Source organism: Hyperoodon ampullatus (assembly GCF_949752795.1).
Source record: "Hyperoodon ampullatus genome assembly, chromosome: 13".
Lineage (NCBI taxonomy): Eukaryota > Metazoa > Chordata > Mammalia > Artiodactyla > Ziphiidae > Hyperoodon > Hyperoodon ampullatus.
Window position 1 is genome coordinate 27,093,827 of NC_136926.1, and position 27,828 is coordinate 27,121,654.

General features: G+C 46.4%; 1 protein-coding gene across 1 annotated transcript; it reads left to right on the forward strand.

Annotated features, from left to right (window-relative positions):
* Positions 1-27,828, forward strand: CRKL (CRK like proto-oncogene, adaptor protein; the record flags this gene model as incomplete). The annotated part of the gene is made up of 3 exons (XM_079717434.1): positions 1-311; positions 11,163-11,628; positions 27,694-27,828. 3 exons carry the CDS (start codon positions 1-3, stop codon positions 27,826-27,828), a joined length of 912 nt encoding a protein of 303 aa, XP_079573560.1.

Here is a 27,828-nt window from a genome sequence, read left to right on the forward strand (position 1 = left end):
ATGTCCTCCGCCAGGTTCGACTCCTCGGACCGCTCGGCCTGGTACATGGGGCCCGTGTCTCGCCAGGAGGCGCAGACCCGGCTCCAGGGCCAGCGCCACGGCGTGTTCCTGGTCCGCGATTCGTCCACCTGCCCCGGGGACTACGTACTGTCCGTGTCCGAGAACTCGCGGGTGTCTCACTACATCATCAACTCGCTGCCCAACCGCCGCTTCAAGATCGGGGACCAGGAGTTCGACCACCTGCCGGCCCTGCTGGAGTTCTACAAGATCCACTACCTGGACACCACCACGCTCATCGAGCCGGCGCCCAGGTGCGCGGAGGGCGTGTGCGGGCGGGGGTCGGGGCTGGACCCGTGGCCCCCCTTTCGGAACCGGTTACTTTCCGGAGGGCATTCCGAACCGAAGGCAGTGTCAGGATCTGGGTCATTGTTGATGAAGTGGTGCGTCTTAAATGTGTTGAGTTGCGGGTGCCTAGTTGAAAATGGACGCTTTTTGCCTTCGTTACGTTGTTGGTTTAATTACCCTGCTAAAGCAGAGTTTTGTTGTTGTTTTTTAAACCTTTTTTGGGCCACGGATTGAGACTCTGAAGCTAGCCTACCCCCCCACCCCGGCAAGCACACACGAGTTTGCACACCTTTCAGGGTTTTTGAACTCCAGGTTAAGACCTCCTGGACTGCAGGTTTTGGAACACTGGGCAGATGAAAATGCTTTAGCGTTTAGAAACAAATACCTTTAACTGTGAAATATCAGAAGTATATATTGATACCCTGGTGCCAAGTTTGAAATAACCTAGGCATCTATTTTATAATACATTAATTACAAAAATTGTAAAAGAAGGTGCGTTGGCTTCAACGAAGACTTTTTTTTTTTTTTTTAACAGTTTCCCCCCAAGCTGGACCGTCCATAGACTGGAAATCCATTTGGTTAAATTCCAAGGAGGAATGAGGCTAGAATGTTACTAAGGGAATTTTTTGAATGACACTCATCTTAATTCTATCTTACTTGAATTTCAGGTGTACTTTTTGTGTTAAGTTTAATGACTTAGTATCTATTTTAAAGTTAACCCGGAGTGACACCGATCATTAGGCATCCTCTTTTCATTTGATTATTTGCCTTAATCAATATTTTGCTAGAGGTTTCTTTTATTTAAATTACGCCAAATTTGAGCTGAAGAGATTGTCTAGAATTTTAAAAGTAAACGGTATTTCAGTGCCCAGTTGACTTCTTAAACATTTGTTTAAAAAGGACAGATTTTTCAGGATGAGATGTTTCTGACTTTACAGATTCTCTGACAGGATGCTACTCTGAGCTCTAAACACTAAAAGCTATTATATCAATTAAGGAGCACCCACTGGACGCCTCAGTGTTGCTTCTGTGGAATATAGAGAAGGAACAACGTGACAGTGGAATGACTTTGAGGTTAACTGCAGAAGTAAATGGGTTTTAAAAACTGGTGAGAACGTGATTATAAATCGGATAGTGTATAACGAAGACCTAGACACCAAAAAGAATCTGATTGGTGAAACCTCCAGGTCCCCGAAGGTACTGGTGACTGGAGTCAACTTTCAGCACATAGAACCCACAGTAATGAGATATTAAATACGTTTAAGTAAATTACTTTCCTAGCTTGTGGAGGTGAATTATATCATTAATTTCAGGCATTTAGCATACCATGCTGTGTGCCAGGTGTTGTGCTTACTTTGAGGTGACAGGTACTATAATGCAGCTGTGAGTGAATAACTAGATCCCCTTCTGGGTGGAGAAAAAGGATTGTGCTGCAGCGGCTTCCCCGCAGAAACGACCCCAAACTTCCCCTTCAGGCGTCTTCCCAGGTGCCCTTGTAACTTTGTGAGTGTGGTGCCTGCCCTCACACCTCTCATCCTCCTTCCCGGGAGCCAGCCCTGCACACCCATGCACATCTGCGGGCCTTCGTTCGACTGCTGGCCCTCCGTGGAGCGCCTCCCTCCACCAGTTTCTCACCTGCGGAAATCCTCCCTGTGGTGCTGGGGCCTTTACCTGACCCCCTCGAGTTCAGCCTTGATTGTTTCTCCTCTGTGCCCTCTGCCCCAGGCATTTTGCTGTAGTTTAGTTTTTCCTTTTCCCTGCTGTTTCCAAGGGCTGTCACAGTGCTGGTTGAATCAGATCCTGGCTGGATTTACTTTGTCACACAGAATCTGGATTGCCTCTCCTGAGGATTTGGTTGATGTGTTACCTACTGTAGGAGACAACGCCAGGCAAGCCTTGGCCAAATGCAGAAATCAGGACGATGCATTTTCACACTCCAGACAGGATAAATAAAGTGGTTTAGCTTTTTTGGCCTCAAAACTGAGCTCCTGAAGCCAGAGTTTTCATGCCCCTTGGCTAATAGTTCTTTTTGGGGGTCTGTTTTGCTTAGTGAAAGGTCACAACTGTATGACTTCCTCAGAATTTAACGTCTGGTGCTTGTTTTGCGCTAGTCTGATCTTTTTTATTGGAATGCTCCTTAACTTTTAATTTTATATTTTTATTCAAATATTACAGGAGGGCTTCCCTGGTGGCGCAGTGGTTGGGAGTCCGCCTGCCGATGCAGGGGATACGGGTTCGTGCCCCGGTCTGGGAAGATCCCACATGCCGTGGAGCGGCTGGGCCCGTGAGCCATGGCCGCTGAGCCTGCGCGTCCGGAGCCTGTGCTCTGCAGCGGGAGTGGCCACAACAGTGAGAGGCCCGCATACCGCAAAAAAAAAAAAAAAAAAAAAAAAAAAATATTACAGGAGAATTATGTTCTAGTGGTGGGTACTGGGAAAGAGGGGTGACAGACATGCTTTCTCTATCATGGAACTTAGATTTTAGTGGAGGAGACAGACGGAAAAGTAGAAAAATAAAATACTACAAGATTTGTGAGTGCTATGAAGGAAATCAATCTAGGCTGAAAGGATCTAGTAGAAGGGACTTACCTGAGGTGGTGAGGTCAGAGAAAGCAGAGGTCAGAGAAACTGCAGAACGGAGGAGGAGCAAGGCTTGGGCGAGGAGGGGGAGAGCTTATGCAAAGTTCTGGGTTCGGAAAGACAGCAATGTGATGTGAGTGTGGCTCTGAGATGCAGATCTAGAAGAGTTTGGACAGGTAATGGTCAAAGGCAGGAAATTGGGTGCCATGGAAGGGGTTTGAAGCCGGGAAGTGACCTGAGGCTGTTACTGCAATCCAGGTCAGAATGATGGTGACTGATGAGTCGCCCATCCATCCATCATAGAGACATTATGTAGACTGAGTGATGGCTGTGGTTTGAAAATAAGTTGCTGGTGGGAGGGGGGATGATGGGGAAGAGAAAGGAAGAGACAAAGATGACTTGGTATATTTGTAGCTGTCTGTTCTCTGGGTTATCTTATTGTCTTTTGAGTTTGTCTGTGGTATTCATTTCTGTCTTAGATTTTAAATTTAAACACGAAAGGTATGTCAGTGGCTTTTGACTTTTGAATGACCCTAAAAGATTCTTTATCTGCATATGGGTGTAATTTTTATATTAAAAATCATTTGATAAACAGAAACCTTGTGGTTTTCACCTCCATTTTACTTGAGTATAAACGCTTTTAAGATTCTGTTTATTAGGTTATAGTTAGTATTCAGGTAGGCGCTACTGGTTTTTTTGTTTCTGTTTTAATAGAGGCTATTTCCAGTTTAACAACAGAGTGTTTCAGGTTTCTGAGTGGATTTAGTTTAGCTATGACATACATTTTCCTACGGTTTAGCAAATTGAAAGTGTGTTTTGCGTAGCTTGCTTTGCTTATAAAATTTTCCAGTTCTAGCTTATGTAGCTATATGATGGCTGGGAGAAAAATCATGAGAAGTAAAAGTTGAAAAACTGAGGCAAGTTGACCCATAGAGAAAACCCTGTTTTTTACTCAGCAGACATTGCTCATTGCATGTGCTGGTAATATGGAACTAACATTGACTCAGCAGTCCCTGTCATGCTCTTGAGGAGCTTCCTGGTTACTGAGACTTTATTTAAAAGGCCAAATTCATGTCATCTGATACAGACAGTAGCTGTGGGAGGGCGGAGGAAGGATGTGCAGCCTAACCTGAGCATCCCGAGGGGACCCTCACACGTGTGCCACAGAGGCCACACCGTGGGGGACCGGAGGGTACCCCAGGTAGCATGGCCATGCCTCCCCCCCACGGCCCCTGTCTGAATGTTTAAGGGAACTTTTGGACTTTTATAATTAGGAGTAGGGGAGAAGGATTAACAGTGATTTTGGTTAGCATAGAATTGGACACTGTGGATAAACCTTTGAGTTTCTTCTTACCAATAGTTTAAATCACCTAAGTTCAATTTAGATGGGATCCATAAACGTCATTACGCTGGGAATGGAGTCTCGCCCAGGTGAGAATTGTGTTCCCACGGCACAGCACGTAAAGTGCTGATAGCCATTTGCTTTGTGACCTTTCTCTTGTTTAAGACTCAAATTCAGAGAACTTTTAATCTAAGAATTCTGCTCTTGATCTGAACAGTTGGACTAGGTTCTAAGGTGCTAAGGTTCCTTCAGGCTAAAATATTTTAGTTCTTTCTGATAAGTGAAAGGGGGCAGTGGTGATTATCCTGGAGTTGGAGTTGAGATCACAAGGAGTAAGGTGGGACCCACAGGCATGTGCAGCTGGTCGGGAACGACAGCCGAGTGTGAGTTCTGTGGTGGTGAGGCGAAGAGGCTTGGACAGCAGCAAACCAGGTGGCACACGGGATCTCCTTGTCTGTGGAACAGATTTAACCCAGGCTTAGGGGAAATGCTTCCCTGTGTCTTGGGCATTTTAATTTCAGCAGGAATTTCAATATATTGAGGCCTACTGTATCCCAAAGCCCAATGCTAGACTCAAGTCATATAATGGAAGTAAACCACGGCCCTAGCTTTTGAGAAGCTCAGTATACTGAACAAATGAAAATAGAATACCGTGGGAACTTAAAAGCAAGGATGGTCAACTGAAGGGTCAGGCAGGGCCTGAAAGGGAAGGTGCTCTGTGAACTGGTTCTTTTTTTTTTTTTTTTTAACATCTTTATTGGAGCATAATTGCTTTACAATGTTGTGTTACTTTCTGCTGTGTAACAGAGTTAATCAGCTATATGTATACATATATCCCCATATCCCCTCCCTCTTGTGTCTCCCTATCCCACCACTCTAGGTGGTCACAAAGCACCAAGCTGATCTCCCTGTGCTATTCGGTTGCTTCCCACTAGCTATCTGTTTTACATTTGGTAGTGTATATATGTCAATGCTACTCTCTCACTTTGTCCCAGCTTACCCTTCACCCTCACCATGTCCTCAAGTCCATTCTGTACATCTGCATCTTTATTCCTGTTCTGCCCCTAGGTTCATTAGAACCTTTTATTTATTTTTTTTAGATTCCATATATATGTGTTAGCATACGGTATTTGTTTTTCTCTTTCAGACTTCACATGAACTGGTTCTTGAAGGGTAAGAACAAGTGTATGAGGTAGAAGAGGTGCTGGGAAAGGCACAGGTGTGGTTCCTGTGAGTGAGGGGCCGCAAGCTAGGAAGTTAAGAATGCTGAACTGTGAAGGGCCTCTGCTTTGTACATGAGTTTAGTAGTGGGAGCCCTCTAACGTTTTTAAGAAGAGAACTGTCATGGTCAGTTTTATTTTTTTAGAAACTGGTGTGGGCGGGGTGGTGAGAGTCTGGAGTGTGGGGTTAATTAAGGGCTGTTACAGGGGAAAGGATTGTGAGAAGCTGAACTGAGATCTCTTGTGTTGGAAATATAAGGTGGAAGCCGACGACAGCCATCGCTGGGCAGTTGCCTGTAGGTGAGTGGAGAGCTGTGGCTTCAGGGATGATTGAATGGTGCCTCTGAGAGAATGGAGAGGAGGGATGGGGGGGAGGGGTTGATGGTTTTCAACAGGGAAGCCACGTGGGGTTCAGCAGTCTGATGAGTTTGTTAACGAGAAGAGGGTTGGGGGCCAAATATACAGATTTGGGTCTAAGCTTTGGTGGAATCCGCAGAATGAGCAGAGGTGGAGAAGCTGTGGATGGAGGTGCAGAAGCAGGCGCCGACAGAGAGCCATTGGTGAAGGTGCGAAGCCAGGGATGGAGGGAGAGTCCTCCGTGCTCAGGGCCACCAAGGGATAAGAAGCGCCGGAAGCACTTTGAGCAGATGGGTACTTAGCTAGTCTTCTTGGAATTGATTCTTTTACCATCTGTTTTGTTTTCCGACTTTTTATTGTGAAATCTTTCATACATACACAAGAGTATGTATATACCTGTATATAATAAGGAAAATCTTCCATATCCATGTTACCCCCTTTAAAAACTAGAACAGGACCTTTGAAACTCTCTCCTGCCAGAAGTTGATTGTATTGCTTCCTTAACAGGAATAAGGTGATTGTAAGCATAGAAGGCATTAAAGCTGAAGTTTAAAGAAAATGTTTTATCTGTGATTTATACATGCAACTGAGAATGCTTTTAACCAAAGGAGGAGGGAGATTCATTGTCATTCCTTGAGGAGCGTCTTCTCTTCCAGAGTTGGCGAGAGAGGGAGAGGGAGAAGAAGCAGCATGGGTCTGGTGTGCTTGATGGGCTTGGGAAACTGTGTGTATGCTGGATGCTATTTACAGTCCTGATGAAGGAACACATTGCGAAACAATTGAGAAACAATGAGTTGTTCCAGTTTTATGTTTCCTACTTCTTTGGGCAGTGGGGTCTAATATGTTAAGTATTTCTGACCTGGCATCATCATGCTTTCATCTCTGCAGTGGGACTAATGTGTAATTTGCAGGGGATTTTGATGAATACACGAGTTTGAGAAAATGGGGAGTGGAGGGCTTTGAATTTGTTAGGGGTGTGGCTGGGAGGTTGATTTCCTGTCATATTTAGGGATGTCTGTGCGTGTGCCGAATCAGGAAAGGAGCCCCAGGTCACTGTAGCAGTGAAGTGGAGAAAGTGTAAGCTGTCCTCCCTCTTGTCAGGTCTGCACGAGCACCCTCCCCAGCTCCGCCTCGGCTATCTAGACCAGGCCTCAGCCAGCTCACAGTGAAGGGCTAGCTGGTCAGCACTTTAAGCTTTGTGGGCCCTGTTGTCCCCATCCCAGCCACTCAGCTCTGCCCTCGTACTGCGGAAGCAGCCACAGACAGCCCATGAGCGCACGGGCCTGGCTGGGTTCTACTCAAACTTTATTTGTAAAACCAGCTGGTAGGTCGGTGGCCTGCAGGCCATAGTTTGTGGACCCCTTGGCCAGACTCACAGATAATTTTTGTATAGTGTACTGGAGCCGAGAATGGTCATTACTTTTTTAAGGGTTATATGAAAAGAAGACTATCTGACAAAGGCCATATGTAGCCAGCAAGCCTCAAATGTGTGCCGGCCAGCCTGCTCCTGGCCTTGCTTGTGGGAACCAGCCAGCCCCGCGAGCTGTGGGGAAGCTGGGAAGGGAGCGTTTGAACCCTTGGGCCTCTGAGTCTTCTGATGTAGAATCAGAATGCATAAGCCTGTCTCCCACGAAATCTTTCAGCTTTAAAGGGGGCTAGTCTTTGGCTTTTTCTGCGCCATCCCCTTGCCTGTTCTGACCCTTAGCAGAACTTGACCCCGTCAGCTTCTGTGGGACACATGAATGACACTTGGTGCTCTCATTTGCCTTCCAGTCTCTGTCGCTACTAAGTTTGCAGTCTTTTGAGAGCAGGAACTTGGTTTTAATTCATTGTTTGTCCCCCAAGTTCTTAGTACATAATAAGGCCAGTGAGTACATGGGTAAATGGATGTCATTAGTGTTAATCCCTACTGAAGCTGTACTAGTGTTCTCACGATCTGTGGAACTGCTTTTAACTTTTAACTGTATAAACAGTAAAATAACCCTTGGAGGCATCTGCAGTGGAACCAAGTGTGCTCTTGGTGAAGTATCTGAGATTTGTATAGTGTGACCCAAACTCTCACAGAATCTCCGTGGCCCTTGAATTAGGATCAGGGGTGTACTTTCAGGGGTGGGGGGTGAGGAGCTGATGGGGTGCTTAGTGCTGGTCAGGAACTATTGTGGGTGTTTCACACACAGTGTTAATTCTCAGACACCTGAGAGACCCACGGGTTGTCCCTGCGGCTGACGAGCTGAGAGGCTGTGAGTGAGGACACTGCCTTGTGCAAATCCAAGTGGAAAGCATTGTACCTCCCAGGATTGCTATGGGGATTTCAATAATTTACTGTCTGCCAAGACTGCAGGCAGTCCCCGATGGAGGTATAAGTGTCAGCCTTTTCTTTGTTTTGCTGTTCCTGCTCACTCTTTTTTAGATATACTGATAGTAAGCAGTTTGCCCCTTTGTTGTCAGGTTGTTAATAAGTAATAAGGCCTTTGAGGTTTTAAATCACTCCAACCACCAAGGTATCCTGACTACTGTGAAGCTAGTCACTTACATTAAAAAGATGTAAGTTTCGCCAAATTACAAAGAAAGACTTTTGGAGAGTAGTGTGGCAAAATGTACCAAGGGCCGTGAAAACGTTCCTGTTCTTTAATCCAGGAATCTAGGCTTTACAAGAAATACAGTGCAGGGAAATTAAGTTCAAAAGAGTGTGTGAAGATGGTAATAGAGAGAAAGAAGAAGCATTCAGAAACACAGGGATGCTTGTTTGCAGCAGGCTCACCGAATGAAGCAAGAGCAGTATAGTGGGGAAACGCAGAAAAACTGCCCCTGGCATGCGTACATGGGACTTTTTTTAAAAAAATAAATTTATTTGTTTGTTTGTTTGTTTGTTTTTGTCTGCATTGGGTCTTCATTGCTGTGCGTGGGCTTTCTCTAGTTGCGGCAAGCGGGATTCTCATTGCGGTGGCTTCTCTTGTTGTGGAGCACAGGCTCTAGGTGCAGACTTCAGTAGTGGCACACGGGCTCAGTAGTTGTGGCTCACGGGCTTAGTTGCTTCGTGGCATGCGGCATCTTCCCGGACCAGGGCTCGAACCCGTGTCCCCTGCATTGGCAGGCAGATTCTTAACCACTGCGCCACCAGGGAAGTCCTGTACGTGGGACTCTTAAGAAAGAAAGCCGTACATGGAAGCATTTAAGTTTCTGTCAACAGATGAATGGATAAAGAAGATGTATACAATGGAATATTATTCAGCCATAAAAAGAAACGAAATTGAGTTATTTGTAGTGAGGTGGATGGACCTAGAGTCTGTCATACAGAGTGAAGTAAGTCAGAAAGAGAATGAAACAAATACCATATGCTAACACATATATATGGAATCTAAGGAAAAAAAAAAAGGGTCATGAAGTACCTAGGGGTAAGATGGGAATAAAGACACAGACCTACTAGAGAATGGACTTGAGGATATGGGGAGGGGGAAGGATAAGCTGTGACAAAGTGAGAGAGTGGCATGGACATACATACACTACCAAACGTAAAATAGATAGCTAGTGGGAAGCAGCCGCATAGCACAGGGAGATCAGCTAGGTGGTTTGTGACCACCTAGAGGGGTGGGATAGGGAGGGTGGGAGGGAGGGAGACGCAAGAAGGAAGAGATGTGGGAACATATGTATATGTATAACTGATTCACTTTGTTATAAAGCAGAAACTAACACACCATGGTAAAGCAATTATACTCCAATAAAGATGTTTAAAAAAAAAAAAAAAGCAAGCCGTAAAGTAGGTGGATGGGAGGCAGGGAGGGAGGAGGGAAGGAGAACTGTAGCTACCTTGGGGCAGGAACCGTGGGATTTTTTTCTCTTTTGTTTTCCTTTTTTTTGCTGAATGTTGTAACATGGTAACACTTTTTTAAAAAGAAACTTTTTTTTTAAATTAAAGTGCTTCAACTTAGGAGATGATGTTGTTATGTGAAACAACTTTTTAGGTCATTAGTTGGGGGAAAAGGAGGGAATGGCCGTCATCTACTGGAAGACAAAACAACTGTAGTCAGTGGTTAGGCAGGCATAGGCGCTATCCCAGCGTTCTCCCTCGGGCTGCTCCAGAGCCAGCCTTGGTGATGACTCTGCAGGCGTCACCCCCTAAAAAGGTGGAGACTCTGGGTGAAGTTACTCTGGTGTAGATTCTGTGCTTCAAAAAAGTTAAGGGGAGGAAATGCTAACAGCAAAATAGGTTTTCCCAAAACTTCATGTATTCGCAACTTTCCAAAACACTTCTTAGGTGAAGAGAGACCTCTGTACTTCTCTTGCAGAGGGGCATTCCAGATGGGGTGTTGCTGAAGAGAAGGGGGACAGTGCTTTTCTTTTTTTCCCCTTTAAAAAAAAAAATATTTATTTATTTATTTATGGCTGTGTTGGGTCTTTGTTGCTGTGCACATGGGCTAGTTGCAGAGAGCGGGGGCTACTCTTCCTTGAGGTGCACAGGCTTCTCATTGCGGTGGCTTCACGGAGCACGGGCTGCAGGCGCGCAGGCTCAGTAGCTGCAGCGCATGGGCTTAGTTGCTCCACAGCACGTGGGATCTTCCTGGACCAGGGCTCGAACCTGTGTCTCCTGCATTGGCAGGCGGATTCTTAACCACTGTGCCACCAGGGAAGCCTGGGATGGTGCTTTTCTAACCAACTCTAGGTGGTTCCGGGTGTGCAGGGCAGACTCACAGGGGAGCTCCGAGAGCGGGTGGCCGGGGGTGTGATGCTTAGGTGAGAGCTCTTGCGTCTGAGCTTTTCCATGAAAATTTTCACGTTTTCATTTGGAGGCTCAGATGATGATTCCTGTACAAGATGCAGTATGGGTTGTTGTTGTTTTTTTTAATTATAATGCAAGTATATACTCCCTTTTCTGGTTTTTATATTTTGAGGGGCACAGAGGCCTTTGTCATCTCTCTGGGTGCCCGGGGAAGTGTGCAGGGTGCACGCCCTAGATTAGGACCAGAAGGAAGAGTGTGTGGTGGTTGTGATGGGCCTAAGGAAGGAGGCAGCTGAACTTACTGGGGATTTAAAAATAATTTAAAAAATTCAGACCAGGTGTCTGTATGTGTAAACAAAAGCTTCCTATGAAACAGAGATATGTGGGAGGGGTGCTATGCACCTAACTTTAATATTCAGGATATTAACTTCGATTGCATTACAAACTACTACAGAGGGTAAAACAGTGTGACAGGACCTTCTTAATGACTGAGAATATGGAGAGGGAAATAATTTGTTATTGAGTTAATTGGTTTATTTTAAAAGTTTGGCAAACACTGATATAGAGTAAGATTTTTCTCTTAATTTTCTCTCTCTCTGAAGGTATCCGAGCCCACCAATGGGATCTGTATCAGCACCCAGCCTGCCTACAGCAGAAGAAAATCTGGAATATGTACGAACTCTCTATGATTTTCCTGGGAATGATGCCGAAGACCTGCCCTTTAAAAAGGGTGAGATCCTGGTGATAATAGAGAAGCCGGAAGAACAGTGGTGGAGTGCCCGGAACAAGGATGGCCGGGTGGGGATGATTCCCGTCCCTTATGTGGAAAAGCTTGTGAGGTCCTCGCCACACGGAAAGCATGGGAATAGGAATTCCAACAGTTACGGGATCCCAGAACCTGCTCACGCGTATGCTCAGCCTCAGACCACGGCTCCTCTGCCTGCAGTTTCCAGCACTCCTGGGGCAGCGGTCAGCCCTTTGCCATCCACACAGAATGGACCTGTCTTTGCAAAAGCAATTCAGAAAAGAGTGCCCTGTGCTTATGACAAGACCGCCCTGGCGTTAGAGGTAAAATCTACTAAGGCTGGTTCTTTGGGTCCTTTGACACTCAGTTTTTGTTCTCTTTGGCCATGGCTTCCATGAATCTCAGTTCCTCGACCAGGAATTGAACCCGTGCCCTAGGCAGTGGAAGCACGGAGTCCTAAGCACTGGACTGCCAGGGAATTCTCTAAAAATACATATTTTTAGAAGAATGGTCCCATATATTTTTGTGTTACTTTTTTACTGATGTATAAATTTATATAAATTACATAAGTGAGGTGGGCCCTAAATATTATTGTATTAGAATATGGGATTTGGTACCACAGTTTCCAGCTCTTTCATTTATTGATAACTTATAAAAATGGTTTGTGAATCACACATTGCAGTGTAAGTATCATTATAATATGAGTACGGTTTTATACTCTTCTTTCGTATCATTACATCACGTGTGTTAGAGAAACTGAGATTAAGTTATTGCTTGTTCCATGTGTGTTCACCCCGAGGTCACAGCAGGGCAGAGCTGGGAGGCAGCCCAGGTGCATGGCAGGAGGATGAAGTCATGGGGCCTGTTGCTTCAGAGCAGCCTGCCCTCAGATTCAAAGGGAGCTGTGATTTTTGTGTGTGTTTTTTTCACTGGTTATCCTCAGGTTTTTTTGGACCAAGAGTAATACCCAAGTGAACTACACCTGGAGGTTTGGTTCAGAGTCTGAGGTTACTTCTTCCTCTCATGTTGGCTCTAAGGAAAGAGCATCTGAGGCAGGGACGGGGGCTGGGGAGGACCTGGTGCTTTTATACTTCGCAGTGGAAGAACAGGAAGGGAACCAGAGAGGCTCTCTCCACAGATGGAGGCCTGGCTGAGTAGGCCTGCTGGCCTTCTCATCCCCACACAGACCTGCCCTTGCATGGTACACACCTCAGCACCCTAAAATAATTTGGGGTGTTGGCTCTAAATACCTTCCAGTTTGCTTAGTGGTTTCAGGCTCTGGGAGCACTTCCACATCTCTGGTCTCCTCATGGGAGTGGGGAGCTAGGATTTAGACTTGTGTTATGCAGCTGACGGTTGGCACACCAGGGTGAGATCCTGGGGGTCCAGGCTCCCAGTCAGAATTCCAAGCCCCGTAAAGGAAGTCAGGACGTGGGTTCTTACCTGAGCCAGGATTTAAAGCCTCACTCCCTTTGGGACGCCTGTGTGTTGACTTCTAGCTCTAAGATGTGCGGTTTAGAAACCCCTGTCTCCCATGTGTGTTCTTTGGAGTGTGCACAGGGGGTTGTAGAGGGGATCACTCAGAGCCTGGGGAGTGGATACATAGGTGGGTGGCTTAGGGAGGCCGGGGTGAGGAGAAGGAGCCTGGTTCGTGAAGCATATTTGAAGATAACCCATCTTCTCCGCCGTTAACACTGCTCTTCTAGCCTCAGGGCCCAAGAGACGGATCTCCACACCCGAGCCTCCTCGTGACACCAGCCCAGCTGTGTCAGCCTTGTGAAAGGCTGCCTTAGGTGATTAGAGTGTTAGTGGACCCAAGAAGTAGACCTTTGCCAAATTCCACTTCATGGTATTTCCTGTGCTGTGTGTTTAAATGAGACTTTCAGCTATGCCATAAATAAGTATGTCTGTGAATTATGTTATCTTCTAAAACTGATGCCTGTCGGATCTTGTTAAAAACAGTCCCCTCTTGGGACTGTTGCAATTAGGTTACCAGGAAAAGTATTAAAATTAAAATAAGAAAGGTGAGACAAGTAGGACAAAATGTGCCAGTAATTGAAGCTTCATTATTCCCCTTGAGATGGTGTTACAAAGTGAGGATGGTTCAGGTGAACTTTACTTCCTGAGTTAGTTCACAAGGTTTTTTCATAAAACTTGAGTTTTGAAAGAACATTCCTGCACGTGAAGAGATATTTTAAGAGAGGTCTTTGTTTAGACACTTTGCTCTCTTGCTTACCTCTTTTCAGGAAGCGACTTTATCCTTGGGATTTGGTTTGAAAGGGGAGCCTCCCGTGCCCTTGGTGGAGCAGGGCTGGAAGGGCTCCTGGGAAGCAGGGGTGTTCTCAGGTGGTGGGGAGTGGCGAAGGCCTTTCCAAAGGTAGATCGTTGGCAGAAGAGAATGTTTGGAGCAAGGATGCTGTGGTCATTACAAAATAACCTGCAGTCCAAGTTGTGTCCTCTGACACAGCGGCCCGCATTCGAGTCCCAGCTGTTCCTGGTGTGATCTTGGGCACGTTTCTCAAATTCTCTAAGCCTAAAAGTCACCCTGGCTCTGAGAGTTGATGTATGTTTGTTAATCATCCATTCATGCATCCAACCTGTGCGGGGTGCCTTGTAGGGTCCTGCCACCAAAGAGCTTGCCACCTAATGAAAGATTAGAGGCAGAAACCAGCAGTGTGGTAAGTGATCTGATAGCACAGAATAGGTGGGAGCAGAGATGGAGGTAGGAGATGGGAATGTGGATGGGTGTTGGTCTGGGAAGGCTTCCTGCAGGAGGTGACCCTTGAACTGAGTTTTGAAGGATGACTAGAAGTTAGCTGGGTGAAGTGGGAGGAGGCATTCCCAGCAGAAGGAAGAGCTTGCAGGAACAAGAGGACACCGCTGTGTAGCTGCAGGTCATTGAGAGTGTTGGGTGTGTTGGGCAAAAGACAAAAGCTTGGACGTGAGCTGTGACCATATCAGCAGAGAGCTAAGCTGAGGAGGTGAACAATTTTCTTGTGGCCTTCATTGAGGCATGAAATCTCTGGTTTCTCACAACTGTTAGAGGTTCTGAAGTTTGCAGGTGGGCAGTTTACCTTTTTATTGATTGATTTTTAAGTAATTTAGAGCAAATGCTTGAGTCTCCCTATAATATCAGTCTCCCATACTCATATTCCAGTATACTTCCCTGACTAGAAAAGGGCAGAAATTTGTTAGCACCTTCAGAGTTGTACTTAGCTCTGGGCACACACAGCCAGGAGTCTGAATGGAGCCTCATGGAGCAGTGCCCCGTGGTGTGGGCTAAGGGAACAGTGGTGAAGTGGGGTAGGGGCTGCAGGTGAGGTGTGGAGGGAGTGGGGATGGATCTATGGAGTCAAGGAGGGCAAGTGGGGTGGTCTTTAGCTCTGTCTTCATGATGCCTCAGCTCCTACCTCAGCCTCATCATGGACACCTCCAAAAACATTCCCTTCTTCAGCAGAGGTTTCCTGAAGTGCCTGGATGTGGCTGCAGGAGTGGGGAGTGCAGCGGGGAGCAACGCAGAGGGCCCATCTTTGTGGAGCCTGGGACACGGTCTCATGACATGGTCTCTGCTCCCACCAGGGAGAAACCAGCCACCTCATCCCTGTCCTGTACCTGCCTCGCTCAGTGTGGGCCCCTGCAGTTGTCCCTCTTGAGGTTTTTGTTGGTTTTGGTTTTTCGGTCTTACCCACCTGTATGCTTCTGGTCTTTTAAAATCCTGATTACATCAGGTAGCATGTTGATCACCCCCTCGGTTTCTTGTTATCTGCAAATTTCATAAATGCACGATCCAGATCCTTCTCTGCAGCCTCTCCTGATCCATGTCTGATATCTAAAAAAGGACAGTGAGGTTGGTCTGGTGTGACTGGTCCCTGACTGAGCCCATGCTGCCTTCCGGAGACCCTTTTTCCCATTCTAAATGCTCATAAACCATCTGTCTGCTAATTGCATCCAGAATTTTGTCCAGGTTTGATCTCAAGCTCACCTTTTGTGTTTCATAGAATTTGCCATCATCCCTGTTAGAACAAAAACCAAGAGACTTGACCCTTCATAAGCCTGTGAGTGTTCTGGGATGTAATTCTCTGTGGCAGATGACCAGCACTGGACTGGTCCTGTTTGCCAGTGTGTTTGGTCAGCACTTGGATATCTGTCCTTATCAGCATGAGGCTATCCTTTCATCTGTGGTGCATGTTTTTTCTGTGAGCTCACCAGCATGCTCAAGAAACCTGCTCTTCACTCCCATTGGGGTCATCTGCGATTGTGTTGTTTACATTTCTTGGGTTGTCTGCTCCCCATTTTGAAAACCCCTAGACATTGAGTTGCATCTGGTCTCAATCTTTTGAATTGACCTTCCTAAGACCCGTGGTACTACTTCCTTCACTGACTGGCCTAGAATTCCCAGATTTCTGCTTCCACCAGTTGCTTTTGCTTCATTGGTTAGAATTAAGTGTTCGCGTTAGCAGTTTCTTCATCGCTGCTTCTATTTACTGAGAGGAAGTTATCTACAAAGCAAATCTAGGTTTCCTCAGTGCTGATTGTGTTTTTCTGCTCTCGGGGATCAGCTGTGAGTTCCTGTGGCTGGAACTCTGTGCCCACAGTGATGTCGGGTCTGCATTGTGGAGGTCTGTAAGGGTCAGAGGCATAGCCTCCCAGTGTGAGGGGGCTGCTCTGTCTCAGCGATTCCCCTCCTCACCAAGGCTTGTCAGAGATGCCTACAAGCTCACACCCACCTTCTTTTTTTTTTTTTTTTTTTTTTTGCGGTACACGGGTCTCTCACTGTTGTGGCCTCTCCCATTGCGGAGCACAGGCTCCGAACGCGCAGGCTCAGCAGCCATGGCTCACGGGCCCAGCCGCTCCGTGGCATGTGGGATCTTCCCAGACCAAGGCACGAACCCGTGTCCCCTGCATCGGCAGGCAGACTCAACCACTGCGCCACCAGGGAAGCCCTACACACCCACCTTCTTAAGGACTTTCATCAGGGCTGCTGGGCTCCTTCTCCATCCTTCTGTCGTTGACATGTCACTTGTCCTTAACAGCATCCAGTTTTAGGAATTCTGTACCTAAGGTAACATTTTTTTTTCTAGCATATCATATTCTCATTGGATTGTGAATTAGAGAATATTCTTTAAAGGGTTTTGTTCCTCTTTCTTACTATATAAATTGAGTAAGAATAGTGTGAAAGTGGGGCCCTAGTGTGGTTCAGACAAGGCCAGTCCCAGCCTGGTCATTAAGCTAACCTCAGTTTTCCATACGTGGTAATAGCTATTGTGTAAGGAGAACCATCAGCTAGGGGCTTCACAGAGAATATTTTAGTTGATCCTCATAGCTGCCCCATTTTATGCACTTAGAACTTGAGGTTTGTTTAATTTGTTGACAGTTTCATAGTTGGTATGTGGTAGAGCTAGGACTCAGCCCACACAGTCTTTCTTTAGACAGCTTTATTGAGATAAAATTCACATATCATACAATTTACCCATTTAAAGTGTACAACTCAGTGGTCTTTGGCATGTTAAATTATTCATTTTTTAAAAATTGTGATGAAATGTGCATAACAGAATTTACCCTTTTTAAGTGTACAATTCAGTGGCATTAATTGTATTCACAGTGTTGTGCAGTCATCACTGTTTCCAGAACTTTTTCCTCACCCCAAACTATAACCATTAAGCAATAACTCCCCACCCTCCTCTCCTGAGGCCCTGGTAACCTCTAGTCTACCTTCTATCTGTATGAATTTGCCTATTCTAGATACCTCATATAATAAAGTATACAAATACATAAAGTATTTGTTCTTTGGATTGGGCTTATTTCACAGAGTATAATGTTTTAAGGTTCATCCATGTTATAGCAAGTATCTTCATTCTTTTTATAGCTAAGTAAAATTCCATTGTATGGGTAGAGACCACATTTTGTTTATCCATTCATTAGGTAATGGTTGTTAGTTATTTCCACCTTTTGGTTATTGAGGATAGTGTTACGAACATTTATCTACAAGTTTTTGTTTGAATACCTGTTTTCAGTTCTCTAGGGTATATGCCTAACAGTGGAATTGCTGGGTAGCTCTTTGTTTAACTTTGGAGGCCAACTAAACTGTTTCCACAGTGGCTGCACCATTTTACAATCCCACAAGCAATCCATAGTTCTCCACATCCTCATCAACACCTGTTATTTTCCTTCTTTTTAAAATTTATAGCCATCTTACTCGCTATAAAGTGGCATCTTGTGGTTTTGATTTGCACTTCTGTAATTACTAATTATGTTAAAGTGTCTTTTCTGTGCCTCTTGGCCATTTTTATATCTTCTTTAGGAAAATGTTCAAGAGTTTTGCCCATTTTTATTTTTATTTTATTTTACTTTTTTTGCCCATTTTTAAATTGGGCTGTTTGGTTTTTGTTGTTGAGTTTTAGGAGTTTTTCATATATTTTGGATATTAAACTCTTATCAGAGGTATGATTTTTGAATACTTTTTTCCCGTTCCGTAGGTTGTCTTTGTACTTTCTTGTCAGTGTACTTTAATGCACATTGTTGATTTTGATGAAGTCCATCTTATCTATTTTATCTTTTGCTGCTTGTGCTTTTGATGTCATACCTAAGAATCCATTGCCAAATTCAGGGTCATGAAGATTTACCCCCATGTTTTCTTCTAAGAGTTTTATAGTTTTAGCTTTTACATTCAGGTTGTGTATCCATTTTGAGTTAATTTTTGTATATGGATTGACATGGGCGTCCAAATTCTTTCTTTGCAGTAGAAAGTCCAGTCGTACCAGTACCATTTGTTAAAGAAATTGTTCTTTCCCCATTGAATGGACTTGGCACCCTTTTCAAAAATCAGTTGGCCAGGGAATTCCCTGGTGGTCCAGTGGTTAGGACTTTGTGCTTCCATTACAGGGGGCATGGATTCCATCCCTGGTTGGAGAAGTAAGATCCCACAAGCCGCAAGATGTGGCAAAAAATAATAATCATCAGTTGGCCAGAGATGTATGAGTTTATTTATGAACTCTCAATTCTATTCCATCGATCCATATGTCTGTCTGTGTGCCAAGACCACACTGTTTTGATTTCCATAGCTTTGTGTAGTGGGTTTGAAGTCAGGAAGTATGAGTCCTCCAACTTTGTTCTTCTTTTTCAAGATTGTTTTGGCTATTCAGCATGCCTTGCAGTTCTATATGAATTTGAGGATCAGCCTTTCCATTTCTGGGGGGGGGGAATAGCTGTTAGAATTTTGGTAGAAATTGTGTTGAATTTGTAGATGACTTTGGGTAGTGTTGACATCTTGAAAATATTGTCTTCCTATCCACGAACACTGGATATCTTTCCATTTATTTAAGTCTTCTTTAATTTCTTTTAGCAGTGTTTTGTAATTTTTGGTGTACAAGTCTATCACCTTGGTTAAATATATTCCATTACTTTATTCTTTTAGATGCTCTCGTAAATGGAATTGCATTCTTTTTTTTCTTTTTTTGGCTGCACCGTGCAGCTTGCGGGATCTCAGTTCCCCAACAGGGATTGAACCTGGCACGACAGTGAAAGCACCGAGTCCTAACCACTGGACCACCAGGGAGTTCCCTGGAATTACATTCTTATTTGCTCACTGCTGGTGTATAGAAACACAACTGATACTGTGTGTTGATCTTGTACCCTGCAAATTGGCTGAGTTTTATTAGCTCTAATAGCTTTCTTCTGGAATCTTTCTACATACAGGATCAGGTCATCTGTGAATGGTTTTACTTCTTCCTTTCCATAGCCCACCTTCTCTTGCACCATGGCATATCTTTAACCCCTGACTCATCCTAAAATAAAACCCCTGTGTTTTCATAAGAAGTGTTAACCAGTAAGTAGCCCTCTTGAACCAAGTTACTACCCTGAAGGATAATGGCAATTTTAAAGAGACTGAGTCTTCAATATTAAAAACCAGTCAGTAGGGCTTCCCTCATGATGCAGTGGTTAAGAATCCGCCTGCCAATGCAGGGGACACGGGCTTGAGCCCTGGTCCGGGAAGATCCCACATGCCACAGAGCAACGAAGCCTGTGCGCCACAACTACTGAGCCTGCACTATAGAGCCCATGAGCCACAACTACTGAAGCCCGTGCTCCGCAACAATTGAAGCCACTGCAATGAGAAGGCCGTGCACCACAACGAAGAGTAGCCCCCGCTCACCGCAACTAGGGAAAGCCCGCACGCAGCAACCAAGACTCAACGCAGCCAAAAATAAATTCAATCAATCAATCAATCAATCGATCAATTAAAAAAAAAAACACCAGTCAGTAGCATCCGGTTGTAGGTGAGGGTACGTGAGGCCACTTGATGGCTGCTCAGGGCACATGGACACGGAAGGTTTGATTCAGGTGCGGGTGCCCAGAGCACACGGGGCGGTGTTAGAGCAGGCAAAGGGCCCAGGCAGCTCCATGAGGGCTTCTTTCTGTTTTGTGTCCTTCCAGGCCTGGCACATGGATGTTCAGCATGCGTTAAATGAGTGAACGAATGAAAGCCACAAACGGCAGGATGAAAGCTGCCTGGTGATTGTAGCACGTGGGTTTTTGCTTTGTTTTATATCTTTTTTGGGTTATGGACCCCTTTGAGAATCTGGTGAAAGCTGTGGACTCTTTCTCCAGAAAAACAACATATATTAATATATTTACATATAGTTCTGCATATACTTTGAGGATGTTTAATATCTGAGACCCATTCCTGTCACCGAAGTTAGGACTTCTGACTCCAGTGTAACCCATTGCGCTCCTGATCTTGTTTTTATGGAGCCTGACTGGGGAAGCAGAAAGCTGCTGTGGCAGCCAGTGCTGGGGCCTCCTGCAAGGAAGACTGCTCTTTGAATCAGGTGCCAGAAGACAGGTGGCAGAGTAATTTCCAGAGCTCCTTTTCCCACTCGGGACAGGTAGGGCTCCAGGAGACCATGGCCACATCAGGAAGTATCCTCTTGGCATCTCCCTCTTCCTACCCCTCGTGTCAGCCTCACAGAACGGAGCCTGCTAGTGTGTGCTCCATCTTAGGGTTGAAGCAAACCCTCCCCAGTGTGCTGGCAGTTCTTATCATGAGGAGGACTGTCACAGGGTGACAGTAAAGGACATAAGGACGTAAGGAATGTTTTCTCGATCTGTTGATTGGGTTGGCCACACCTTCCAGGCTCACAGTGGTCCTTGTGCTGAGTTGGTACCCAACCACTTCAAGATTTATCTGCCTTCCAAAGTGAGTGCTGCTTTGGGCTCAGCCCTTCTACCATGAAGCCCAAGGAAGGGCACTGGACCAGCACTGAGAGCTCCCAACCGTGCTGGGCCCTGGACCCGAGGGGCTGTGTTGTCAAGCCGTGGAAGAAGCCAGTCCACAGCCAGGCCCGTCCCATGTGTGGTGTTCTCGGGCTCGGCCCCGTGGAAGGGGGCCTTCAACTGAGGTAGAAAACAGCACGAGGAGTGACGGGCTGTGTTTTGACATGTGAGGGCTCCTGCAAGGCCAGAGTGTGGCATTAATGGTCAGGTGGCCATCAGAAGTCTCCCAGCCCTTCTACCCTCCTGGGCTGCACCCAGCCGGGCTCTGCTACTCAGGGTCCCTCAGGCTAAGGCCTCGTCCTCGCCCCTGTGCTCTGCAACGTGGACTCAATACTGCTTTTCAGCCACTCGCTTTTTGCACTGTTTTTATCATCTAACAGACATTTGCTGAGTGTCTGCCACGTCTAGACAGTGGGTTATTTATTGTCTGTCTCACAGTGAAGAGGGTAGGAACTGCAATCAATGTGCAGCACATCTCACTGAACTGATTAGGCAGAATTAGCAGAAGGTATCCTGTGAAGACCATCAGAGTCAGGAGTGAATTGGCAGGGGTGCGGGTGGGATGTTCTGGCACCTTCCTCTGCATCCTCCCGTGGTCTTCCTTGTTGCTTGGGACCCTTCACAGTGACATATCAGACTTTGAGTCTCCAGGCCTTCCCCTCGTCTCCTCTCTCTAACAGGCATCCTTCCCATCCCCCGTCGGTTTTGAGAGGACCCTTGTTACTGACAGGGTTGAAAACCCACTTTAGTACAGTGCTTCTCCATTGCTGGTTCCAGTTCTCCCCGGAACCAGCCAGAGGACAGTGACAGCTGGTCGGGGGCATGATCGTGGGGTGGGGACTGGGTCTACTCAGGAATCTCTATGCCAATAGCAGCTACTGTTTACTTCGCTGGGTGTTGTGGTTAACATTTCCATTTAGTGCTTCCTTTAATTATTGCAAGAACCTTCCGAAGTCAAAAGGAAACGGAGACTTGGACAACTTGAACAGTTTGTCACAGTAATGTAGCCCTAAAAGTGGCAGAACCAGGACATCAGTCCAGCCCTGCCCCACTCCAAAGGTCATAGCGTGAGTCACCGCATGGTGCCACCCTAAACCTGCTTTAAGCAGAGACTGCTTACCTCCCGCTGTTGTAGATCTTAGATCTTAGTTTCAGGTGTGTCCTGAGTACACAGTACAGAATCCAGCCCATCTCCAGTGGCGGCCGCCCAGAGCCCTTCCTGCTCTCAGTGGCGGTGTGTGCAGCTTTATAAGGCCGTTTATGGGAGCTGGGATTGTCCTTAAGATGTGTTTGACTTTGGTCAGGGTTGCTTATGTTCCTTCAGTTGTGGAAGCAGAGCAGAGATCCAGGGTTTCTTAGGACCAGCTTGGCGGTGCTGGGCAGTAGCCTGGAACATGGTTTTTAACATCTTACGCTGTGTAGTCCTGTGGTCGCACTTCCAGTACATCACGTCCCTGCATCTGTTATACAGCCCATCTCTGGGGAAGACCTTGGCAGGCTTGAGAAACTGAAAGGAAGCCACTGTGATTGGGGTGAGGGTCAGAGATAGGAAGAGTCAGGGACCAGAGGAGGCAGAGCCTTGGAGACAGGAATTTGGATGTTGCTCTTGTGCAAATAAATGGTGTTGGGGGTTCAAAGGCAGAGCAGTGACCTAATTATCTTTATGTTTTCAAAAGGTCTGTCTTCTACTGTCCTTAGGCCCTTGTGCCTGTCACTTCTGTCCTCAGAACCTTGCTGCTTACTTGGCCATCTGTCTCTAGCACGTATGGACAGCAGCCTGTCGTTTTTTCTCTTTTCCCTGATTTTGCAGACTTCCCTGGAAAGTTTACAAGAGCCCTGCGACATGGAATGCAAAATGAGCGAAACCAGCCTCCTCCTTCTGAGAGTGCTGTGTGGGGGTGGGGGACGAGGGGGAGCAGAATGGAGCCCCCATGGAGCAGAGGGGCAGTGGAGCAAGAGGGAGGTGAAGTCTCCTGCTTCAGGTGCCTCAGGGCATCAGCGGGAGGGGACTCGCCCAGGGCCATTGACCTGGGCCCATTGACCTGGGCCCCAGGAGTTCCTTGGTGGTAGGTGGGGGCCAGGCTGGGGGAGAGGAGGGGTTGGGAGCTGGGCTGAATGGCGAAGGTGGCAGGGGATGGAAGGTGGCTGGGCTGGTAGAGCCAGGCAGTTGTGGGGGGGCACCTGGAGGAGGGGGCATTAGCAAGAGGTCTCAGCATGTTCCTGGCTCCCGGACTGGAGGAATAAGCTCAAACAGAATCTGGGAGAGGGCTGCTGGGGCCAGGTTTTCAGGAAGGCGAGATTTTTTCTTGCACATTTATCAAACATCAGCTAAGGCAGGCTAAGATTACAAACTTGAGGCAAAATATATGCACTCTGGGCATCCAGAGTCCAGGTGAAGATAGAAAAGCATAGATAAAAGACAGAATTCCCAAAGTATTTTTTGTAGGATGTCAAATGAGTGGAGCAAACAAAAACTTCAGTCTTGGGGAGAAGCCGTTGATCCTGACATCTACCAACAGCACCTATCAGCCAAAACTGCATTATATTTGTTTCTTTTTAGTCTCAGCTATTCTGGCCTTAGTCTTTTTTTTTAAAAAAAAACGTCATTGTCAGAGTCTGATCTGGCTCTGAGTGCAGGCCTACCTACAGACTGCCCAGGGACCCTCAGGCCATCATCCCTTTGCACCACAGCGTCCACCTGGGCGTTAGCTCACCTGGTCCCTCTCCCCTTTGCTCACCACATCTTCTTTACAGGCACGCACGCACACACCCTCTTATTTGTCCTTGCCTTTTCTTTCTTGCTTTTTTTGGAAATTTTAAAAATTAATTAATCTATTTTTGGTTGCATCAGATCTTCGTTGCTGCGCGCGGGCTTTCTCTAGTTGTGGCGAGAGGGGGCTGCTCTTCATTGCGGTGCGCGGGCTTCTCATTGCGGTGGCTTCTCTTGTGGCGGAGCACAGGCTCTAGGCGCACGGCTTCAGTAGTTGTGGCTCGTGGGCTCTAGAGTGCAGGCTCAGTAGTTGTGGCACGCGGGCTTAGTTGCTCTGCAGCATGTGGGATCTTCCCGGACTAGGACTGGAACCTGTGTCGCCTGCATTGGCAGGTGGATTCTTAACCACTGTGCCACCAGGGAAGTCTCATGTCCTTGCCTTTCCTTATACTTATTTCAGTACATTGATTATATTGTATTTTCCGTAAGTCATTTTGTAATGGTGTCAGTAGTTTTATATCCATGAATTTTCATTTCTTTCCTATTTCATTATTTTAAAAATAAAGACAGGTAATCATTTTCTTAGCTGAAAAGGAAATAAGGAAAGAACATGCTCTCATATGTTGGAGAGAAAATGTGCCAGTGAGGCTCCCCACATCGGTAGCCTTGTTTTGCTCCAGGCATGAGACAGCTGTTTCCTGCAGTGAAGACTTGAGGAGGCCAAGGGTCTGGGGGAGGTAGGGGTGGGGGTGGTTGCAGGGCCTGGGTTTGTAGTATCCCAGCAGCTCCTGCCTGCAGAGGATTCTCTCTGCTCACCTAGGCCCCATCTTAATTTTTGTGTTAGATGAGTTTCATCTCATGTCTTAAGTTTGTGCTTAAATATTTTTTTTAATGGAATAAGACAGATTGGACACAAGTCATGACTGCAGATCCCCATTGACTTCAGCTCCCTTGGATCTTCAGCTTTGTGATTTCTGCACAGTCTGCCCTGCAGCTCAAGGTTCCATCTGCAGTAGAGCTTTCCTTGGATCCGATCTGACAAATATCTTCACTAGAGATAGCAATGTGGTCATAATCAGAGTTTTCCTCTTTTATGACTTCTGTGTGGTAGGAAAAGAATATACAAATTACAGAGCTAAATGTTTGGTACACTTCGAAGAATATGAATTTATTCTTAATTATCAGGAACGTTGGTGTGATATCCTAGTTAGGAATAAGAAAGACATTTCTCTTTCTGCCACCTATGAATAAAAACATTGTTACTTGGAGAAAGGGAGCAATACTTGAACTCTAAGCACTAATCTTAAAACAATCTGTATTTTAGAAGTCTACTAAAGACATTTTAAAATTTAACTCTTATATTAAATTAGTTTATTCTTTCCCCAAAATTTTTATTTCCTTTTAAGGCAAAACAAGAGAAAACATGTCTTTTCAGTTGTAATTTTTTTTCCACTGAAGTATTCTACAACTTAATTTTTAATACAAGTCTTAAAATAGAATTACCAGTTGTTAACCTTCAAATTTTAATTGTTCCACCAACTTAGGTGTTAAAGTTGAGTGATGACATAAGTTTGAAAATAAATATAATAATTTAATTTATAAATATGTGTAGTTAGCTTTTTATACCTTGTTTTTCTCATATACATATCTAGTACTTGGCTACAAAAATCTGAATACTATAGTGCATTTATTTTTGTCTTGCGACTTGTCATTGTATAAAATCTAATTCTTAATTACTGGACTAACTCTACAAGCCGTCTTACAGTAAAGTTGAATTTGTAGTTTTCCTAAATAAGAGGAGTTTGAGTCAGAATTCAGACGGGGAACTTAGGGACCCTCCCCCCCCCCCATTTTTTTTAGTTTAAACTGAAGTTATACTGTGTTCTAACCAGGGAGCCTCAGGGGATAACACACTTTTCCGTTGTCATTTTGGCAAGTACTCCCGAGTAAGCCGGTCTCCACAAGGCAGGAGGTTCCATTTGGTAATAGCGCTGTTGTCCATGTAAGTGTTGTGACCACAGTAGGTTTGGGGAATTAAGCAGTTGGTGTGCTGGTTCGAGCATCCCAGTGAGCAAGTGGGTTGATGAAATCAGCAGTGCAGGGTGTGGGGAAGACCTCAGGGCAGGAATGCGACGTTAGGGCAGAGAGTGGCTGGGGAGCCAAGGGGTCTTCGTGCAGCTGGGCTGTGCTGCCCTGGCCCCCCTGCTCCAGCCTACCTTACAGGAGGGTGGAGTGTGTGGAGGATCAAGGGTGAGCCCTGCAGCAAGAACCCTCTGAAAAGGCGGCCACACAGCCAAGTTGCTGACCTGCAGCATCTGCTGAATCGAACTCTGGCCCCCGCAGCAGCTGCTGGCGGTGCGTTTCCTTCTCTATCCCCAGCCCTTCCCCAGCCTGAGCCTTCGATTTCGTGCACAAGTCAGGATGAAATCACCACCTGGACAGACTGGGTGGGCACGGGCACAGTGTTCAGTCCTCTGTTTCGCACCGGCGTCACCTAGTAAGCACCACGTCTCCCACCCCCGTGAGCCGAGTGATGTCCTGGTGCTTCCATACAAATGGCTCGTCTCGTGTGGACCAGGAGCCATCTTAGAGCCTGGAGTTTGGTTTTAAGAGTGCAGTAGCTGGCCCTGTAACCTGAACGCCTGGGAGCCAGGAAGGGCAGGTGTGGCTCTGCCTGGGGCCCCGGGGGACCTCCGGGGCCCTTGGTCACTCCAGGCCAGCAGTCAGCTCTCTAGCCCAGCAGATTTAGCAGAAGATGCCTTTTCCCAAATGAAATACTGCATGGAACCCCATAGATGTCAGATTAAAAGTTTTTTAATATAAAGGTGTTTTGTAAAATGAGATTTACAAGAATTAAGGTAGTTGCGGGGGTGGTCAACTTTTACAATGGGCAGAAAACATTGGAAATAACGTGAATGGTAGATACCATCTTGTGTTAACCCCCCTCAACCAGCTCACTTCTGAGTGTACTTTGTTGCGTGCGGTGAGAGGTGTGTTTTGCCCTTTGCCTTGCTATTCTCGGGGGCCTTCCATCAGACACATGGGACAGAAGCTTCGTTCCAAGGAAAGCACGTGAGCAGCAGCCAGCAGGGCAGCACGGAGTAATGGGGCAGGAACGTGCTTGACTGCTTCTGATTATAACTTTTATAAAACACACGTTTACGAGATTGAAGTCCCAATCTGACATCTGTTGGAGTTTAAAGCACCTCCTCAGAGCTCAGGGTCTGCAGACAATTTGAAAACCACATCCAAGTCAAAATTGCTGCCTCCCCTTGATGAGCAAAGCAGCCCCTGGCTGGTGCCTGTCCTCTGGCCGTAGGTAGGATTCCTACCACCCTGAAGCGGAAGGTTGGTCTGAAAAGGTTCTCTGAGCTGGGCTTCCTTCCCCCCGACACTGGCCACTGGGAGACGCTGCTGCAGGGGAGGCAGCGGACAGGGTGTTCTTGGCAGCAGCAGCTCCTTCTTGTGAGATAGGGTGGCGATGGCTTTGTTTCTTTTAATGCACTTTTTGCGTGAGTTGAACTGTTTTGAGTCGGGTGTTCATTCCGTGCCGTTGGAGTTAGTAGCCAATCTGGGGGGAAAAGGCTGCCTCAGAGCACGTTCTCACGGCTGAGCAGAAGCACCCTGGGCTTGTTGGTAGCACCTTGTGTCTTCGGCACGGCCTGATTTTATTTATTTTATTTTTGTCTGCATTGGCTCTTCGTTGCTGTGCGCAGGCTTTCTCTAGTTGCGGCGAGCAGGGGCTATTTTTCATTGTGGTGCACGGGCTTCTGGCTATGGTGGCTTCTCTTGTTGTGGAGCACGGGCTCTAGGCACACGGGCTTCAGTAGTTGCAGTGTGCGGGCTCAGTAGTTGTGGCTCGCGGGCTACAGAGCTCAGGCTCAGTAGTCGTGACACGTGGGCTTAGCTGCTCCGTGGTATTTGGGATCTTCCCGGACCATGGCTGGAACCCATGTCCCCTGCATTGGCAGGCAGATTCTTTTTTTTTTTTTTTTAATAAATTTATTTTATTTATTTTTGGCTGCGTTGGGTCTTCCTTGCGGTGTGCGGGCTTCTTATCGTGGTGGCTTCTCGTTGCAGAGCACGGGCTCTAGGCGCGTGGGCTTCAGTAGTTGTGGCTCATGGGCTTTAGAGCACAGGCTCAGTAGTTGTGGCGCACGGGCTTAGTTGCTCTGCAGCATGTGGGATCTTCCTGGACCGGGGATCGAACCAGTGTCCCCTGCATTGGCAGGCAGATTCTTAACCACTGCACCACCAGGGACGCCCACAGCCTGATTTTAGGTCTAAGCACTGAGAAAAATGAGAGTCCTAAGAACAAAATGTGTCGGTTCCTTTCAGTGGAATAGCATGTGTGATTTAGTTTTCAGAGAAAACGCTGACTTTGTCTTCTTTCTCCCCCTTACAGGTGGGTGACATCGTGAAAGTCACAAGGATGAACATAAACGGCCAGTGGGAAGGCGAGGTGAACGGGCGCAAAGGGCTCTTCCCCTTCACGCACGTCAAAATCATCGACCCTCAGAACCCGGATGAAAACGAGTGA